We start from the raw sequence: 21,033 nt of genomic DNA, 5'->3' as shown, positions 1-21,033 counted from the left end.
GGCTCCTCCATCCATGGGATTTTCTGGGCAACAGTACTGGAGTGGGGTGCCATTGCCTTCTCCCATGGCATGTGACTCTAGGGAGGCATAAATGTGGTGTGACGAATTTACAGTATTCAGAGGTAAAATAACATGATAGCAATTCTAGGATTACAGGGTTTACACAGGTTTACGTACAGAGATGAAAGTGGACCTCCTCACTGTCCAGGCAGGCTCTCAAGGTGTATGTAGAGTGTGGATTATGACCAGCAGCCTCTGAAGCGTCCATGTGAAGCTGGGCTTCGGTATCTTACCTGCCCAAAGGGTGATAATGCTTTCTTCCTGTCCTTTCCAGGCATACCCAGAGTATCTGATCACATACCAGATCATGAAGCCGGAAGCTCCTTCACAGACCGCGACAGCCGCAGAACAGAAGACCTAGTGAATGCCCATTGGTAAAGGCCGGATCAGATTTCAGCCCGGGCCTGGATGACAGTGGATTGTTTTCAACAAAATCAATATTCTGTAAATCCCCGACAGCCTAGAAATAAGCTGTTTGTCTTTTATAAAGCATTGCGATAGTGATGAATATAGTATGAGTAACTGATAAATACTCAACTGCTACTGTTCCCTTTGAGGAAATGTTTACAGGGGCGGCCTTTTAATATATCTCAGGCTCATTTTCATTGCAGTTATCCATCGTTAAGGCAGGACTGCTTCGATCTAGACTTAATGGGAAAAAAGACAGCATAACCAATACTTTTCCCAAATGTTCACAATTCACACACTACATTTGCTTTTCTACATATGGCCCGTGTATATAATAAATATACACATATGACAGGCTCATTTTTTAGTTTTTTCTGAGCATTATCATCCACTTTTTGTTGCTATCATTGTTGTTGCTTACTTTGAAAATGAGCCCGAGCCTTCCTGAGGATATTTTGCACAGTCACACTGACTAAAATCACTAGTGACATAACCCGAGCTTCCGGCTGAGCAAGGCTTTTAGTGTCCACTTTTTTTCCCCCACTGATTTATTTTTTATCTGTACCTCTTATCAGCGTAAATGGAGATGGAAAGGAAAAACACCACATTTCAGTTTCCTTTTATGATTGGCCAGTCTTACAAGGGAAAAGCACCCAGCATCCACCTGATTTAGGAACTCCCAGGTTCAGAGCACGTCGAAGCCCATGAGAGCCGCTCGCACTTCCCAATGCAGGCCTGCCTCCAAGGCATTCGGGACGGTGCTGGAGGGCCAGGAAGAGCCCAGCCGGTGAGAGGCTGTGGTGACGTTCAGAGGGGAGACCGCCGGGGAGGCCTGTGAATCCAGAAGCATCATTAAGACGCGTGAGGGGCCCGAGGTGCGAAAATACGGCAGCAGAAAAGGACCACGAGGACTTCTCCAAGATAACACTACTTCCCTTCACTTAACCCGCACCACCAGAACTGGCGCCCCAGAAGCAGCTGCCTTACTTCCCAATTTGGTGGAATTACCATACTCCAGTAGAATCACAAAAATACTACTTGATTGTTTCTCTAGTTTAGAAAGCTGGGGTTCAAATCCTGTTTAGTCACTAGGTAGGCACAAATGGGAGAACTCTTTTGTTTGCTCCAGATTTGGGGTTTATTTTGAGTGAGGTGCTTCAGATAGTTTACATAGGTCCCTGCACTAAATTTTTGAACCATTGTCTCAAACTGCTTAATAGATGAGGAGAACAAAAATGGAAACCAAAGCTCTTTCGGTTGTTTTTAAATGAAAGGAGAGAAGTAGTCATACTGTTTCTTCTTGAAATCACTGCTTTGTTTCGCTTTTTTTCCCTCAACATTTGTCAAGTGCACGTTGACACTTGTAAAAAAAAAAAAAAAAAAATTATCCGTGACAGTTCTCACACTGGTCCTTTTCATCTTAACTGAATATTGAATTGAGTGCACTAACATATTTACATGGACATGCTGTGTGTCTACTCAGCTTCGAAGCAAAGTAATATAAATGTGGCGGAAAAAAAGGAAAAACAGTATGATGCAAACTTGCCATTTCAATTTACAGTCCTGAAAACTAATTTGCTTGTTTGTTTTTTTAATGCAAGTTGATTAAGCTGTGACTTCATTTAATCTCCTAAAGAAAATGGTTACATGCAAAGATTCTAGAATAGGGTCTTAAAATACACATTTTGCTTTTCTTTTGGCTTGAGTCCAATGCTAGAACTAGGCATCAGGAACTAGTTTTGAGTTTTATAGCTGAATCTTGCATGGGTCCTCAAAATTAAATCAAGAATTAGCCTCAGTTGTTGCTTCTATTGAAGTTTTAGTGACCCAAGCTGGGTGTTTGTGTCTTGGCTACTTGTTTAATAGCACTAGAATTCCACACAGAGCTCCCAAGTTTGATATTCATGAAGAGGGCTGTTTTCCTCCCTTCCTTCTCTTTTGCTGTGTTTGTAACAGTGGGTTGAAGGAATTGGCATTTGTGTCGTTTTCAGTAGCTGTGAAAGTGTATAATACTTGCCTCCAATTAGATATAGTTTAAAATGGTAAACACAGCTGTGATTTTTAGTTAAGTAAAAGGATGAATATGGTATGGATCTCAAAAGCTTTATAGCTTCATTAAAAACAGAAGCCACTACCCACTCAACTGTGGTTGTATGTCGTTTCCGTCACACTAACTAGGTTAACGGATGTGCCAGTTTGAAACTTCAGCCTTACATTTGAGAAGCTAAGCCGTGGTTCGGTATTTAAACTGCCAGTGTTATATCTGACCTTCTGTGTGCCGAGTAAAGGTACTGTGTAAGGAAGACATTCGCTGTGCTTCTTGTCTTGTAATGATTTGAGTATGTAGTAGTTCTTGAAGGAATGTGTACATACTACTCATCTGCTGAAGTAATGAGGTAATCAGTATCTCATAAGAGCCAAATACATTTTTTCAAAACTTGAAAACCAAAGGTTACCCTGAGCGTGTTTCAAGTTAGCAGACATTGATTGCATTTGGAGTTTCCACCCATAGTAGTGGGACTTAAAAGCATGGCATTCGGTAGGCTGAGATGCAGTTAATTTCTTGTACACGCTCTACAGAAACACTAGCAAGTGAGGGCTTCCAGTATGCCCGCCCCTGAGTGGCCCCTCTGTTTCCCAGACCACAGAGAAGAGAGAATCCAGACCCTCCACCAGCCCACTGCACGTCTGACATCAAAGGGCTTCTAGCCCTGATGGCCCGATTTGCTCGCTGTTGGCATCAGTTAAGTGGTCTGGACTGGGCACTTTTCTCCTTGTTCTTGGCCTCCTTCCTTTTTCCCCAGATTGCTAATCTGGATTTAGGATTAGCTCCAGCAGTTACCTTTGACCCCACTCATTTGCCTCCATTCTCTGTCTTGAGTCTTGCATATATACAGTGACTGTACCTCAGTTTCCAGTTCACAACCAGAGTCAGGTAGTAGGCCTCATGTTCTCTGCTTAGAAGAGTCGGCCACTTTGTTGACAGATGCCAGTGTGGAACCCAGAGTTCTGATTCTATGCGGAATAATAGCAGTACAACCAGAATCCTTCATCTTTTCCTTCTTGGAGTTTGGAATTCCTAGCTTTTCAGTAACATAAGTAGAGTAAACAACACTAGGATGTTTGTGTGAAATGACATCCTTCTGCTCCTTTGAGCTTGATGTTCGTGGCTACACTAATTTCCCTTTGCTCTCAAAATAGCGAAGTGCATTGATACGTGCAGAGAAATGCCTGAGTGTGGCAAATAAAGTAATATAGAGTAATATCATAGCCTCTACTCAAAAAATAAAATTTTGGTGTATGCTAGAAAACAGCATTAGAATGCAATAAGTTGTCTGTGTTTTTCTCTATCTCACAGCTGCACAACGGTTCTTGGCCACTGCTCACCCTTGTTCTTAAACACCTGTGCCTTCTGGATTTCCGTGAACACGTTCAAACAGAGATGTTGTGTATTTTTAAGCACCTTTCCCCTAGGATATCCAGATCCCATTTGTATGATAATCTGTGATAAACAGCTTTTTTTCTGTATTTTTCTTTTGGGCAGTTATCTGACATAGAGCTATCGATTTTAATCATTCAGGCAGCGCTCAAAACTGACCTTAAGATAGGGTTTCATGTGTCAGAAATTTAAAGACTAAACTTCTTTGATGTCAAATCAGTGACAGAGAAATTAAAAGAAAGTAATTGTGAAGATGATATTTGTGCTTTGGCTGGACACGTCTAGCATATGAAAAGGAAATGCATTAAAAAAAAAACTTAAAAAGTAAGACTACTTCAGATACCTTGTGCATTCTGAAATTAATAGACAATTAAAATTTCTTAACAAAGCCTTAACTATGGCAGAGAACTTTTCACCTTTTATATCCTAATAAACACAGAGTTGTAATTCCATTTCTCAGCATGTGAAAGATGTCAGCATGTTGGGTGTATCTCCATGTATCTCACACCTGGTAAACTTAGTTGACAAGAATCTATTTTCTAAGGAATCCTCCCTTTATCTGCAGAGGAGCTGAGAGAATCAAACCGTCCCCCATTCCTCTGCAGCTGAACTTCCTCAGCTATCAAACATTCTGGTTGAGAGAAATGATTTCAAAATCCATGAAGTTTTGTGCATGTAGGGATTACCAGCAACTCATGAAGTGATAGATACCATGTAGAATTTGAGTGTTGCACAAGCTAATTTTGAATCATTTAAAAATATAAAGCACAGTGATAAGTGACAAGCAGTAGGAAGCTAAGATTTTACATACTCCCCAAGACTAAATATGCTCACAAAGTGACCAGTTTTAAACATCTGCAGAGGTTTTTAACTCCTTTGAGAGAATATTCACACGGTAGAGGTGACTGCATTCTGACTCTTCATTTTTTCACATTTTCTTTTATGCTTTACACTTTCACATCTCCATACACTCCACCACCCATCTTTTTCAAAAAGATTTCTCATGCTCTAGAATCTAGAGTGTTTGGTTATTCTTCATAAGCCTGCCCTTTTCCGCAGGCAGTTCGTGAAGCCCCTTGTTGGCTCTGTGTTTGCAGAGAAGTATAGTTAAACCCTGGTGGAGCAAGGGGAGGTCCCTTACATGCCCCCAGCCCCTCCCAAGGCTCAGGAGGAAAAGCTAGAAAACACAATAAAAATTGGAAAGGAACCAAAATCTTTGAGGCTAATAGCCTAGACCTAGAAGCCGACCTTGACTATATAACCATTCTATTCATGACACAGAATATTTAAACTCTTCATGTGCATAGAATACCTGCTTCTGCTCCCATTGTTTCAAGCTCACCCTGTCTATTGTCTTTGATACCTACAGATTAAAAGGTACTTATATTAAGGTTTCTCAAAAACATTTACAAAACCAGCTTTGAGGAAATCAAGAGTGTTTCCTGGCAACAGCATTTGAAGTAGTAAGTGTATTTTCTCATTGTGATGTTGGTCTGTGTACATAACCAATGTAGTGACTCTTCGGTTCATTATTGGTAATGTTTTTATTTGTAGTCTCTGTGACCCACCAATGGCAGGGAGTTCAGTTCACTCTCCTGTCCTGTTCTACATTTGTCTATTTGTAGAATTGCCAGATAAAAGACACCCAGTTAAATTTGAATTTCAGATAAATAATTGTTTTGCTTAAGTATGGTTTGCATTATTTGGCATATATTTACTGTAAAAAATTATTATTTATCTGAATTTCAAACTTAACATCCTGGGCTCTTTGGCTTTGTTTTGTATCGTTTTACTAAATCTGGCAAGCCTGTTGATTTGGTCGTAGGAAATTGCTTACAGCATGTAAATTCTTCTAGACTTCACTCTCTTTCACATGGATTGGAGGACCCTTTTTTCCCCCCTCACCCTCTTCTTTCCAAAAGAGAGCGTCAAGGAACTCAACCTGCCTGCATGGTGGGTTTCTATTTAAGACATCTTTATGATTATATTTAACCTGTAATTGTGCTTTGGCTAAATGTCTAACTTACAGTACTTGTAATTGTTTAATATTCAATAAAAACATTTTTAAAGTATATGGTATGTGGGTAGCAGTTAGCTCTGAAGTGTTTTCATTTCCCTGTTTGTTCCTTTCAACCTGACTAACCTTAATGCGACTGCCCTAAAACTGCCGGAGAAGACAAACAACAGCTCCCTCTCATCTTCAGACAAGTCTCTATGAGACCCGATGAAGGGCCTTATCCTCACCTCGCAGCCCACATGGGAGTCACTGAGGTACAGCAGTAGCAGAAGCACAGCTGCCTTTTAGAAATACCTTCACAACAGCGGGGCACGCGCTTTGGAGACAGACTTCACTCGGGCTCCCAAAGCAGCTGGGAGGCCGGCAAACTGGTATCGCTCCGGACCTCAGTCCCTCCTCGTATCATGGGGGAGTGTGGGGCACGGGAGCCAGTGGGCTGCCTGCCTCTTGTGATGGCACTGCTTTGGTGGCTGTGACTCAGGCTAGAAAGTACAGCCTATGAATAGCACTTGTGGCCCTTTGTCATTGGGCACGGTTCACTTTTCCTTGCTATTTTATAGTCATAAGACAGCACAGTGGGCGTCTAAGCTGAAGGAGCACCTGGCATTACAGAGGTCATCTAAAGACTTTCCTGGTGGCCCAGTGGTTAAGAATCTGCCCATTAATGCAGGGGACGCAGGTTCGATCCCTGGTCAGAGAATTAAGATTCCACATGCCACAAGGCAGCTAAGCCCACATGGCCATAACTAAGATCCAACGCAAACAGATAATATAAAAGGTCATCAGTTCCCATTCAGCTGAGACCTGGCTGCCAGATTTGCAGCTTAGCATCTGCTCTAAAGACCTGCGTCTAGAACAAGGGGAAGGGGATGGTGCAGGACTTGAGTTGGCCAATCCCCACCCGTCCTGTAGAGCTAATGATGAATAAGACGTCTGACAATATGTAGGTGACATGTTCATTTTTTTAATAGGATTCTTGGCATACTTTACTTGGTCAAAGGCTGATTTGAAAAGTAATTCTATTCATCTCTACTTTCATAATTCTGCTTACAAGTCCGGAGAATGTTATACAAAGCATAAGATAAATTAGGTGTTTAGGAATTACAGATCCAAACTACCATATATAAAATAAATAACAAGGACTTACTTTTGGATGGCATCACTGACTCAATGGACATGAGTTTGAGCAAACTCCTGGAGATGGTGAAGGCCAGGGAAGTCTGGTGTGCTATAGTCCGTGGGCTAGCAAAGAGTCAGACATGACTGAGTGACTGAACAACACAAAAATATAGAACAGGGAACTATAATATCCTGTAATATCCTAAATGCAAAAGAATCTATATATAAAGCTGAATCACTTTGCTGTATACCTGAAACTAACAGAACATTGTAAAATACCTATACTTAATTTTGTTTTAAAAAGTTTAAAAAGAAGAAAACCATGGATTGAATCCATGGTGGTATGAAGAGGCTGGAGTTTTCGGGAAACCATGGCTGCTGTGGACCACCAGATTGGTTCACAACCCCCAGGAAATTCTGCGGGGGCTCTGGGTCTCTTCTATCTGCCAAGTAGGAATAATTTCTGCCAAAGTTATTTAGTAGGAATATTCGGAAGATTTTCAAGTGCTCTTGGGGTCCTAGGAGAAAGCAGAAGTGTAACGAGAAATCTGGCCGGCTACATAGTCTGTAAGTGCAGCAAGTTTGCTGAAAGGCCGTATAGGATGAAGACACCTCAAACTGCTGGAGTTCAAGGCCCGGCTCTGCCACTTACTATTAATAGCCATGTGACTTTGGGAAGCTCCTTACCCTCCCAGTGCCTCAGTCCCTTCATTTTCTTTTTTTTATAAATTTATTCATTTTAATTGGATGCTAATTACTTTACAATATTGTAGTGGTTTTGCCATACATTGCCATGAATCAGCCATGCGTGTACATGTGTTCCCCATCCTGAACCCCCCCCCCTCCCCGTCCCATCCCTCTGGGTCATCTCAGTGTACCAGCCCCAAGCACCCTGTCTCATGCATTGAACCTGGACTGGCGATTCATTTCACATATGATAATATACATGTTTCAATGCTATTTTCCCAAATCATCCCACCCTCGCCCTCTCCCACAGAGTCTAAAAGACTGTTCTATACATCTGTGTCTCTCTTGCAGTCTCACATATAGGGTCATCGTTACTATCTTTCTAAATTCCATATATATGCGTTAGTATACTGTATTGATGTTTTTCTTTCTGACTTACTTCATTCTGTATAATAAGCTCCAGTGGAACGTCCCTCATGGTTGAGTGGTTAAGATTCTATGCTCCCAATGCAGGGGGCACAGGTTCAATCCCTGGTTGGGGAATTAAGATCCCATATGCCCCACAGTTCATGGGGTCCATGGGGTCACAAAGAGTTGGACGCAACTGAGTGACTTTCACTTTTCATGCCCCACAGTTCAGCCAAAAATAAAAAAAAGACTATAAAATGGGTCTCCTACTTCTAGCAGTTCATAGAGTTGCTGTAAGAATTAAAACTAGCATTTTCTGCTGAGTTTTGTATGGGAACTGAGCTCCGACAGAGTAGACCTGGACACACGGTGAGCACCTGCTGATTTAGGCCCTGGTCAGCTAGTTCTCATAAGGGAAGGTTGTTAAGAACAGAGGTTGTGGTTTATTTCAAAATGGTTCCTTTCTCTCTCCTACTGCCTGAAGAACAAGGATATTTTTCTCCAGTGTTTACTATGAGAACCTATTTGAGTTCCTGGAAATAAATCTCACAGAACTGTCCCAGTCCCCGATGACTGGGTCCCGCTGGAGTTTTGAGCTCTCAGGGTTATCCACATTCAGCCTCTAGCAATTCATTGCAGTTCTTGTTTTCCTGCTCAGTACTGGTTCCCCGAGCAACTTCAGCTCATGAATCTCAGCTCCAGTAAATTGTTATTCTCTGTATTTGCCTGTCAACTTCTCCAGTCTCGGGGACAATTTCCCCTGTGTCCTTACCTCTCTTACATATCCTAGGAGAGTTGATTTTTCACTCTGTTTGGCTTTTGACGTGTTATTAGGACTTACACCTTCCAAGTTCCTTACATGTAGAACTAGAACCCCCAGACCACAATGACTGTTTAAAATATAGCACTAAAGGCATCATCTATAAAAGAAACTGATAAGCTAAATTTTTATTTACAACTTCTGCAAAAGATTCTGGGTAGAGAATGAGAAGATAAGCCATAGACTGGGAGAAATATTTGCAAAAGGCATATCTGATAAAGCACTACTATCCAAAATATACAAAGAACCCTTAAAACTGGATGTTAAGAAAATCAACAACCTGAGTAAAAAATAGAACAAAGACTTAAACAGACACCTCACCAAAGGAGGTAAACAGATGAGGAATAAGCATAGGAAAAGATGTTAAGGCAAATTTGAAAAATGACATGCCATTACACACCTATTCAGATCAGATCAGTCGCTCAGTCGTGTCTGACTCTGCGACCCCATGAATCGCAGCATGCCAGGCCTCCCTGTCCATCACCAACTCCCGGAGTTCACTCAGACTCATGTCCATCAAGTCAGTGATACCATCCAGCCATCTCATCCTCTGTCGTCCCCTTCTCCTCCTGCCCCCAATCCCTCCCAGCATCAGAGTCTTTTCCAATGAGTCAACTCTTCCCATGAAGTGGCCAAAGTACTGGAGCTTCAGCTTTAGCATCATTCCTTCCAAAGAAATCCCAGGGCTGATCTTCAGAATGGACTGGTTGGATCTCCTTGCAGTCCAAGGGACTCTCAAGAGTCTTCTCCAAAACCACAGTTCAAAAGCATCAATTCTTCGGCCCTCAGTTTTCTTGATAGTCCAACTTTCACATCCATACATGACCACAGGAAAAACCATAGCCTTGACTAGACAAACCTTTGTTGGCAAAGTAATGTCTCTGCTTTTGAATATGCTATCTAGGTTGGTCATAACTTTCCTTCCAAGGAGTAAGCGTCTTTTAATTTCATGGCTGCAGTCACCATCTTCAGTGATTTTGGAGCCCAGAAAAATAAAGTCTGACACTGTTTCCACTGTTTCCCCACCTATTTCCCATGAAGTGATGGGACCAGATGCCATGATCTTCGTTTTCTGAATGTTGAGCTTTAAGCCAACTTTTTCACTCTCCACTTTCACTTTCATCAAGAGGCTTTTTAGTTACTCTTCACTTTCTGCCCTAAGGGTGGTGTCATCTGCATATCTGAGGTTATTGAGATTTCTCCTGGCAATCTTGATTCCAGCTTGTGTTTCTTCCAGTCCAGCGTTTCTCATGATGTACTCTGCATATAAGTTAAATAAACAGGGTGACAATATACAGCCTTGACAAACTCCTTTTCCTATTTGGAACCAGTCTGTTGTTCCATGTCCAGCTCTAACTGTTGCTTCCTGACCTGCATACAAATTTCTCAAGAGACAGATCAGGTGGTCTGGTATTCCCATCTCTTTCAGAATTTTCCACAGTTTATTGTGATCCACACAGTCAAAGGCTTTGGCATAGTCAATAAAGCAGAAATAGATGTTTTTCTGGAACACTCTTGCTTTTTCCATGATCCAGCAGATGTTGGCAATTTGATCTCTGGTTCCTCTGCCTTTTCTAAAACAAACTTGAACATCAGGAAGTTCACGGTTCACATATTGCTGAAGCCTGGCTTGGAGAATTTTGAGCATTACTTTACTAGTGTGTGAGATGAGTGCAACTGTATGGTAGTTTGAGCATTCTTTGGCATTGCCTTTCTTTGGGATTGGAATGAAAACTGACCTTTTCCAGTCCTGTGGCCACTGCTGAGTTTTCCAAATTTGCTAGCATATTGAGTGCAGCACTTTCACAGCATCATCTTTCAAGATTTGGAATAGCTCGACCAGAATGCCATCACCTCCACTAGCTTTGTTCGTAGTGATGCTTTCTAAGGCCCATTTGACTTCACATTCCAGGATGTCTGGCTCTAGGTCAGTGATCACACCATTGTGATTATCTGGGTCGTGAAGATCTTTTTTGTACAGTTCTTCTGTGTATTCTTGCCATCTCTTCTTAATATCTTCTGCTTCTGTTAGGTCCATACCATTTCTGTCCTTTATCGAGCCCATCTTTGCATGAAATGTTCCTTTGGTATCTCTGATTTTCTTGAAGAGATCTCTAGTTTTTCCCATTCTGTTGTTTTCCTTTATTTCTTTGCATTGATCGCTGAAGAAGGCTTTCTTGTCTTTTCTTGCTATTCTTTGGAACTCTGCATTCAGATGTTTATATCTTTCCTTTTCTCCTTTGCTTTTCGCTTGTCTTCTTTTCACAGCTATTTGTAAGGCCTCCCCAGACAGCCATTTTGCTTTTTTGCATTTCTTTTCCATGGGGATGGTCTTGATCCCTGTCTCTGGCCAAAATTTGGAACACTGATACCAAATGCTAGTGAGGATGCAGAGCGACAGGAACTCTCATTGTTGGTGGCATGCAAGATGGTATAGTCACCTCAGAAGACAGTTTGGCCATTTCTTACAAAACTAAACATACTGTATGTTCCAACAAGAGTGCACTTTGATATTTATGCAAAGGTGTTGAAAACTTAGGTTCATGCCAATACCCGCGCACAGGTGTTTCTAACAGCTTTATTCACAGTTGACAAAACTTGAAAGCAATCATATGCCCTTCAGTAGCTGAATGGATAAACAAACTCTGGCACCTCCAGACAGTGGGATATTTGTTCAGCGCTAAAAAGAAATGAACTTTCAAGCCATGAAAAGACGTGGAAGAAACGTGAATGCTAAGCAAAAGAAGCTGATCTGAAAAGGCTACAGGGTGTGTGATTCCAACTATATGACATTCTGAAAAAGACAAAACTGTGGAGACAAATAGAGAAGTGGTTGCCAGCAGTCAGGAAGGGAGAGATGGCTAAGTGGAGCACGAGGATGTTCAGAGCAGTGAGAATACCTTCAAAGATACTGTAAAGGTGGATGAATGTCACTGCACATTTACCAAAACCCATAGAATGTACAACACCCAGAGTGAACCCTAATGCAAACTGTAGATTTTGGGTGATTTTGATGTGTCAACATAGGTTCATCAATTGTAACAAATACACCACTCTGGTAGAGGATGTTGATAATGGAGGAGGCTTTTATCAACCGGGACCAGGGGTTTATGCAAAATCTCTATAACTTCTGCTCAATTTTGCTGAACCCAAAACTGCTCTAAAAAAAATTAAACCTATTTAATAAAGAGAGAGAAGGCTAGAAACACACTTACAAGCATAATGTATACACTAATACTTCCCCTTTTAGAGAGGAGACATAGAGATGCACATGAAGAAATAAATAATAAAAAATAATTAATTTAAACCTAATCCTCCTTTGACTTCAAGGTGGTGAATAGTGTGAACATGTATTTTTAAAAAGGCTGATGTTTTAAATTCGTTTAAAACTGGGGAAGACAGAGGGTAAATTCAAATATTCTTTATGTTTCTGCCACTTCGAACTTAGGAACTGATTTTGTAGACCCGTGCTCCAAAGTTCAGACCCAGGGGAAGTACTGGGAAGAGAGAACAGTTACCCAAGCAAGCCCCTCTCTCAGGCACTCACTCAACCTATGATGTTGAAATAAAACTGATGTTTCCTTGCTCAGCACTGGGACCAACCTACAAGGTAAGCAGCTGTGTTCTCGGTCTCAATATTCTTTAAAATAAGACAGGAGAATGTATACAAAAAGAATGGAAAGCAAAGACTCAAAAAGATAACGTATTTTTTAAAAACTATTATAAACAAAGTCAAAAGACAAATAACAAACTGGGAGAAATATCTGCAATTCATACTTTAGAAGGGCTTCCCTTGTAGATCAGTCTGTAAAGAATCTGCCTGCAGTGCAGGAGACCCGGGTTCCATCCCTAGGTTGGGAAGAGCCCCTGGAGAAGGCAATGGCAACCCACTCCAGTATCCTTGCCTGGAAAATCTCATGGACAGGAGCCTGGTGGGCTGCAGTCCATGGGGTCACAAAGAGTTGTGCACGACTGAGCGACTAACATTACTTACTGTAGAAGGGGGCTAATCTCTTTCATACAGAGAGAGTTCCTAAAAGCCTGTAAGATTATTTAAAAAAAAAAAAAAATCAGGTGAAGCAAAAAATGGCGCCTGCAAATGAGTAAAGTTTGTGATGCAGCAAGTTTTTTGTCTCTGGTCGAGCTCTTCTTCCCAGGACGGAAGAAAATGCAGGTTCCTCATTGGGCAGCATGGGTACGAGCAGTGGGAGGCGATCAAGACTCCAGCATCTTCCCTGGCTGCATCAACAAGGCTGAGGTCTTTGAAGACCAGGTAAACGGACGCCTCAAGAAGGGACTGGCGGAAGGTAAAGACTATGTGCTGCTCCCAATGGCTGCTCAGCATTACCTGGTCAACTGGTATGTTCTAGAGCATGACCCGCCCTGCATGGAACGCAAGGTCGTGGAACTGCCCAGCACCCACAAGGTTGAAGTGCACCCAGTAGGACTGGTGCTCGTCCAGCTCAATGATACGGACACACCGCCCACGGCTCAGCTCAGCCCCGCAGATTCTAGTGACCTCGTTTTTGCGCACCGCTCGAGAACAGTTTCCGGGTCACCCCAGGAAGAGACCCGGCTGTGGCTCAAGAACGCGGAGGGCTCTTTTGAGAGGTTGTGCGACGCCTGCGTCACAGTGCTTGACGCCCGCTCTCGAGACTGAGCAGGTGGTCGTCATGGAGACCCGAAACAAGGATGGCACCTGGCGCAGTGCGCGACCACACACGATTGGAGCATCGGAGGAGGGTGAGGACTTACAAGGCCAGCCGGGCATCTGTGGTCTCACCAACCTGGGCAACACGTGCTTCATGAACTCGGCCCTGCAGTGCCTCAGCAATGTGCCGCAGCTCACCGAGTACTTCCTCCAAAACCGCTACCTAGAGGAGCTCAACCTCAGCAACCCGCTGGGCATGAAGGGGGAGATTGCAGAGGCCTATGCCGACCTGGTGAAGCAGGCGTGGTCCGGCCACCACCGCTCCATCGTGCCCTACGTGTTCAAGACCAAGGTCAGCCACTTTGCGTCCCAGTTCCTGGGCTACCAGCTGCATGACTCACAGGAGCTGCTGTCGTTCCTCCTGGATGGACTGCACGAGGACCTCAATCGCGTCAAGAAGAAGGAATACGTGGAGCTGTGCGACGCTGCTGGGAGACCCGATCACGAGGTGGCTCAGGAGGCCTGGCAGAACCACAAACGGTGGAACGATTCTGTGATCGTGGACACTTTCCATGGCCTCTTCAAGTCCACCTTGGTGTGCCCTGAGTGTGGCAATGTGTCTGTGACCTTCGACCCCTTCTGCTACCTCAGTGTCCCACTGCCTGTGAGCCACAAGAGGGTCATGGAGATTTTCTTTGTCTCCATGGACCCCCGCCGCAAGCCCGAGCAACACCAGCTCCTGGTCCCCAAGAAAGGCAAGATCTTGGATCTGTGTGTGGCTCTGGCCAAACACACTGGCGTCTCTCCAGAAAGGATGATGGTGGCCGATGTCTTCAGTCACCGCTTCTATAAGATCTACCAACTGGAGGAGTCTCTGAGCAGCATCTTGGACAGAGACGATATCTTCATATACGAGGTGTCAGGCAGGGCGGCCGTTGGGGAGAACTCCAGAGAGGACGTTGTGCTTCCTGTCTACCTGCGGGAGCGCACCCCAGCCCGGGACTACAACGGTTCCTACTATGGCCTGATGCTCTTCGGGCACCCGCTTCTGGTGTCGGTGCCCCGGGACCGGCTCTCGTGGGACGCCCTGTATCACATCCTGCTGTACCGCCTCTCACGCTACGTGACCAGACCCAGCTGGGATGATGAGGAAGATGGGGATGAGAAAGACCTGGAGGGTAAGGACAGCCTCCCTCAGCCTGGACATGGGTCTGGGGGCAGCTCCCAAGACCCTGGGCTGGAGCAGGCTGGGTCCAGCTCTGGAGTTGTGAGCGGTAGCCCCGGCCCTGTGGACACCTCTCCTGGGCCATCTCACTGGCCCCAGAGGGTGTGGCACAAGCACCTCTTCACCCTGCAAAGGGTTAATTCCAATGGGACCAGCGACCGCTGGACCTTCAACGAGGATACCCAGGCACAGCCATACATTGCCATTGACTGGGAGCCAGAGATGAAGAAGCGTTACTATGACGAGGTGGAGGCTGAGGGCTACGTGAAGCACAGCTGTGTCGGGTACGTGCTGAAGAAGGCCCCAGTGCAGCTGCAGGAATGCATCGAACTCTTCACCACTGTTGAGACCCTGGAGAAGGAAAACCCCTGGTACTGCCCCACTTGCAAGCAGCACCAGCTGGCCACCAAGAAGCTGGACTTGTGGATGCTACCAGAGACACTCATTATCCACCTGAAGCGCTTTTCCTACACCACTTTCTCCCGCGAAAAGCTGGACACGCTTGTGGAGTTTCCTATCCGGGACCTGGACTTCTCTGAGTTTGTCATCAAGCCTCAGGACAACTCAGCTCCGGAGCTCTACAAATACGACCTCATCGCGGTTTCCAACCATTATGGGGGCCTGCGGGATGGACACTACACGACATTTGCCTGCAACAAGGACAGCGGCCAGTGGCACTACTTCGATGACAACAGCGTCTTGCCTGTGACGGAGAATCAGATTGAGTCCAAGGCAGCCTATGTCCTCTTCTACCAGCGCCAGGACGTGGCACACCGTCTACAACCCCAGGCTGGCTCATTGAACCCCCCGGCATCCTCTGCCTGCGATGCGCCACCCAAGTCGGGGTTCATGGATGTAAACTGAGGAGCCCCGGCCCCACCAGAGGGAAGGAAGCTGTCCCAGCTCTCTTCCTTCCCAAAGCCACCCCCGTTCTCTTACCCATTAGGTGCCCCGCACCAGGCGTCGTGGGCTTAGTCGTGGCTGCTGTTCTCCTGTGCCGCTACATCACTCTCTCCCAGGGAAAAAGAGCTCATGGCTCCTTCCAGCAGTGTGTTCCCCACCCATGTTTGCTCTTCAGAGCATCAGCCTTCCCTTCTATTCTCTATTTATGATTCTCCCCTTCCTTCTTGTCCTCAGTCCGGGGTGTTCTCAGGGGGTGGGGGTGGGGTGCACCTGAACAGAGTGTATTTTCTTTCTGAGACCTTGTACCTTGCACTGTGTATATATAAAAGTGCCAGTGTGTTCCTAAAAAAAAAAAAAATTCAGATCAAAGTTATAAATACACAGTTCATAGAAAAATACAAATGGTTCTTGAATGTGTAAAAATTGCTCTATCTCATAGAGAAATGCAAATTAAAATTAGTTAACACAAGTTACCTCTCAGACTGACAAAACTCAGGAAGTTGTATAACAAGTGTTAGTGAGTGGGTATAAAAGCAGTGGATAGGGAGAGAAGTTACAAAAATATGAACATACTATACCTTCATGTGCTTACCCAAATGACTGGAATACCTTCTTGGTGAATATGTCAAAATCTGGTAACAATTTTTTTTTTAATAACATTGGTAAATCGGTGGTGAGGTGACTTAGTTGAAAAGGAGGCATTTTATTATATATTTTAAAATTTTTGATCTATGTGAATAATTTATCTACATAAAAGAATTGGGAGGGGGGCTTCCTTGGTGGTCCAGTGGTTAAGACTTAACACCTGCAAGGGTCTTGGATTCAGTCCCCCGTCAGGGAGAACTATGATCCCTCATGCCATGCAGTACAGCCAAAAAATGTTGAAAAGAAAGAAATTAGGAGTAAATCATCTCATTTAGCGTTGGGTTGAAGCGATTTCCACAATACATCAAGGGAAGCAAGATGCAGAAACTGTGTATTGTATGATCTTGTTTTTATAAAACAAATACCAATAAAATTCCTATATGTAGTTAAACATATAGATACATGGTGTATGCACTTTATACCTGTATACCATATAATACAACACATCATATCGTGTAAGACTCTGTGGGGATAGAGGGAAAAGGAAGGACATGTGATGGTTAACAGTGGTTGTTTGCAGAATCTGGTGGAGGGAGACATGTGAAAAGAATATATTTTTTAACAATATGGCTGACATTTTTGAAAGAAAAAAATGGGTGTGCATATCTATTTATGTCTGTCTGGAACATAGAACAAAGAAAGAAACATCACCTGCAAGCCACAAGAAAACATAACTATCATGACTCTTTGTTCATGAGCTAGAATATGAAAACACACGTGTATATATGTATGTGTGTATATATGCACACATGTATATGTAGAAAGATGGTCATGGAATGTTGAGGGTAAGTGTTTCAGAGATACAGGGTTTCAGGACATTTTTTTGCTTTCTAATATTTGGATGTGTTTGACTTTTTCAATAAAACTATGTAACTGTGGGAAGGGAAGAAATTGAAACAAGAATAATACATGTTTTCTAAATCTTGCGGCTCGGTAATTCAAGGCCTGTCCTCTAAATGTACAGTCTGATTTCCAGGTGAAGTGCTTCATTCTGTTTGAAAACTTAAAAGCAGGAGCAATCATCTTAGAAATGAAGAAAGTTGTGATGATGATGATAGAACCATAAATGTGCGATTCTCTTAGCATTTCTGCTATTTTTGCCCATTTGCTCAGAATGTTGGAAGAAAATCGTTTCCACTGGGAGATGAAAATGAAAAGGGCGTGGAAACATCACTTCAGTTTTCTTGCTGGATCCCTTCAAAGCCATGGGTTATATTTTAAAAGGAGTAACATTGTTGTAAGCAAATATCCAGAATCCACTTTAACCCTAACTACAGAATTCAACCTATAAATCTACAGTCATATTTCTATCAATGGTCATGTGTTCTCTAGGATTAAAAAATAAATCCGCAACTGTTACTTAAAATGAAAAGGAGATGTATAAAGACATCCCAGACAAGAGGTGACCAAGCAAATGTAGACATGGTATTATTGATTCCAAAGTATCAATAGAATGGCCTTACATACATGGAAAACAAGAAACATCACCTACCTATCAACCACGTGCTGCATGCGTGCTAAGTCACTTCAGTCGTGTCCAACTCCTTGCAACCCCATGAACTGTAGCCCGCCAGGCTCCTGTGTCCATGGGGATTCTCCAAGCAAGAACACTGGAGTGGACCACCCTGCCTTCCTCCGGCAGATCTTCCCAACCCATGGATTGAACCCTTGTCTCATGTCTCCTGCATTGGCAGGCGGGTTCTTTACCTCTAGCGCCACCTGGGAAGCCCAGCTGTTGACCACAAGAAGTTGTATAAAGCGCAACTTCATGCATGCGAGGCATCATTGAAATAGAAAACACAAACTGTTAAAGTCTTACACTGTGATTCTGAGTTTATCAAATCCTCCTCATATTTGTAATGCATTCCTCTAAGAAACTGACAAAATAAAAATGAAAATATCAGGGTGTTGAATATCATATTTAACTAACTTGATTTTTAGCAACAGAACAAAAGCAGAGACTGTACACTCTGAATGTCTATTTAAAATAACTGGCTTGGCTAACAACTCAAATGTTATCCTGTTGTCTGGGAGGAAGAAATTTTCCCGCTCCCCTTCTACATTATTTTGACTGGTCTAAGAATTAAATTGGCATGAGATGTGTATAGATAAATGGGAGAAAAGCCCACAAAAGTTGAATGACATGTATCCGTGGAAGAGACCCAGGAAAACTGAGTAACTCAAAACGGCTGAAACCCTTCAGTTAAAGACCATCTTCGGCTAAAGATAAAAGAGGATGTTGGGGGTAGTGATTTGGCACTTCAAAGGAAAGGAAGGCAATTTATATGGAGATGAAAAGCAAATGTTTGGTAAATAAATATTTGCTGGGCCCTGCGGAGACAATGGGACGGAGGAATTTTAACAGACTTTGCTGGATTCCTCCCCATCTACACACCTGGTCCAGGCTAGGTTATCTAAGGTGATGTTCTCTTCCTGAAGCAGGTCTTCTGTCTGCATTCTTCAGGAGGAAGGTCAAAGTTTCTTCCTGAGCCTTTTGTCCTTCCTTACTTTCAGCTTGAAATAATTTGCATGCCAAAAAAACATTTAGGGGTGGCCAGTTTTGCTCCCCTGCACTGTCCAACACTTGAATTTATAAAATGCATAAATCAGAGTCTTGAAGTAATTACACCCAGTGGCTCATCTTGGTTACTGAAAATTTCTTACAGTGGGGTGTAAGGCAAGGATATGCAGAAGGAACTTTCACTGTTCTTTGCATTTTTGAATTTTGTGGCAGTGAACATATGTATTTATTTTCGTGTATTAATCATTGAACAACTTTATTGGGATGTAATTTACATACCATGAAATTTACCATTTTAAGTGTATAAGATTTTTTTCATAAATTTACTAAATTTAAGAGTTGTACAACCACCCCAAGGGGTCACACAGAGTCAGCTTGGCAGCACTTTGGTAGAGATGCCTGGAACCCCAAAGTCAAGTGCAGGAGCTTAACCACTGAACTTTTCTATGGCAACTAGTGGGGAGTCGGTTCCCTCAGCTACTGTTCTAGTTAAAAATAGATTCCCTGGGCTTCCCTGGTGGCTTGGTCATAATCACTTGTAGGAGCTTGTGGAATCTTTGACTCAATGTCTTAGATGGCCCTAAGGATCTCTATTTTTAAAATAATCTATAAAAAATTTAAAACTTTTATCACAATGGTGATAGAGGGACAGTACAAGTGGTCCCCCTCCAACCTTACGACTTCCTTTCTTTTTTCCATTTTCCTACACACTTCTGCATATTTGTCTCTTCAGGTGAAATCAGGAATATTTTGCCCTGTTCCTCCCAAATTCTGTTGGTGTTTTGATTGAGATCATATTAAAGGACAGGTTAATTTATGGAGAAATAATATCTTTTCAATACTGAGTCTTTTAATCCAAGAATATAGTATGTCCTTCAGCTTTTTTTCAAGTGTTCTTATATGTCCCTTGATAGGACTTTTTTTTTTCTATGTCCCTTAGTAGGACTTTATTTTTTTTTTCATTGAAGATTTTTTTTAGTTTTTGGCCACACTGTACCATCTTAGTTCCTGACCAGGGATTGAACCTGTACCCCCTGCATTGGAAGCACGTAGTCTTAACCACTGGACTGCCAGGGAAGTCCAGTAGTGCTTTAGCAGGTCCATCAGCTAGGTCTTGCCTATCTCTGGTAAAGTTTACTGTAGGCAGTTTATCTTTAAGCTGATATTGTAAACAGGATCTACTACATCTATTTTAAATTGATATTTCATATGGGGAAGCTATTGATTTTTTTCATGTTAATATAATCAACCACTAGCTGAATTCTCTCATTTCTGATAGCTTTTCAGTTGATTCCTGTTTTTCAGATACATATCATCTGCAAATAATTTGGCCTCCTATTTTTCAAACCGTATACCTCATTTCGTTCACTTGCTAATTACATTGACTTGTGCTTCCAAATTGCATTGCTAATTGCATTGCTTACTGTGTTGGAGAAAACTCTTAAGAGTCCCTTGGACTGCAAGGAGATCAAACCAGTCGATTCTAAAGACAATCAGTCCTGAATATTCATTGGAAGAACTGATGCTGAAGCTGAAGCTCCAGTACTTTGGCCACCTGATGCGAAGAGGGACTCATTACAAAAGACCCTAACGCTGGGAAAGATTGAAAGCAGAAGGAGAAGGGGATGACAGAGGATGAGATGGTTGGATGGCATCACCAACTCTTTGAGCAAGCTCTGGGAGTTGGTGATGGACGGGGGGAAGCCTGGCGTGCTGCAGTCCATGGGGTCGCACAAAGAGTCAGACATGACTGAACTGAACTGAGTGCTTCCAAAATAACGTTAGATAAAAATGACACAGTGGAAATACGTGTTTACTAACATACTTTTGGTTTACACTTTGGGACATTTGTACTAACTGAATCTGATAGAACCAATCACCAAATGACCACTGGGGAACCACTGCCTTATATCACCTTCATCCGTTTACTACTTCAGCCTGGCCTCAATGCATATTGCTATTTCCGTGCTCCCAACAGAACATGAGGGAACACGAGGTCTCTAAAATTTCCTAAGATTTTGGGAGCCAGGCCCCTTTGCTACTGTTGGGGAAGGGTGTGGCAACTCCTTGTACAATCTTTGACTGTAGCCCTAATCACTTGTGTTGTAAGGTGTTTAAGATAGACCTCTC

General features: G+C 43.0%; 2 protein-coding genes across 3 annotated transcripts in view; both read left to right on the top strand.

Moving 5' to 3' along the window:
• Positions 1 to 5,979, top strand: part of TNKS (tankyrase) — a 161,233-nt gene extending 155,254 nt beyond the window's left edge. For both annotated transcript variants that reach the window (XM_025278992.3, XM_006060715.4), the window contains one exon: positions 335 to 5,979. In XM_025278992.3, the coding sequence (XP_025134777.1) occupies positions 335 to 353 (19 nt within the window). In that variant the 3' untranslated portion in view covers positions 354 to 5,979. The remainder of the gene's footprint in view (positions 1 to 334) is intronic.
• A 6,892-nt stretch (positions 5,980 to 12,871) lies between these two features.
• On the top strand, positions 12,872 to 17,308 carry LOC102401198 (ubiquitin carboxyl-terminal hydrolase 11-like). Its single transcript, XM_044937204.2, is given in 2 exon segments — positions 12,872 to 13,603; positions 13,605 to 17,308. Coding segments are annotated over 2 exon segments (2,640 nt in total). The 5' UTR covers positions 12,872 to 13,057; the 3' UTR covers positions 15,699 to 17,308.
• The last annotated feature ends 3,725 nt before the right edge of the window (positions 17,309 to 21,033 follow it).

This window comes from Bubalus bubalis, chromosome 1 (assembly GCF_019923935.1).
Source record: "Bubalus bubalis isolate 160015118507 breed Murrah chromosome 1, NDDB_SH_1, whole genome shotgun sequence".
NCBI classification, from domain to species: Eukaryota; Metazoa; Chordata; class Mammalia; order Artiodactyla; family Bovidae; genus Bubalus; species Bubalus bubalis.
This window is presented reverse-complemented; position numbering and strand designations above follow the sequence as displayed.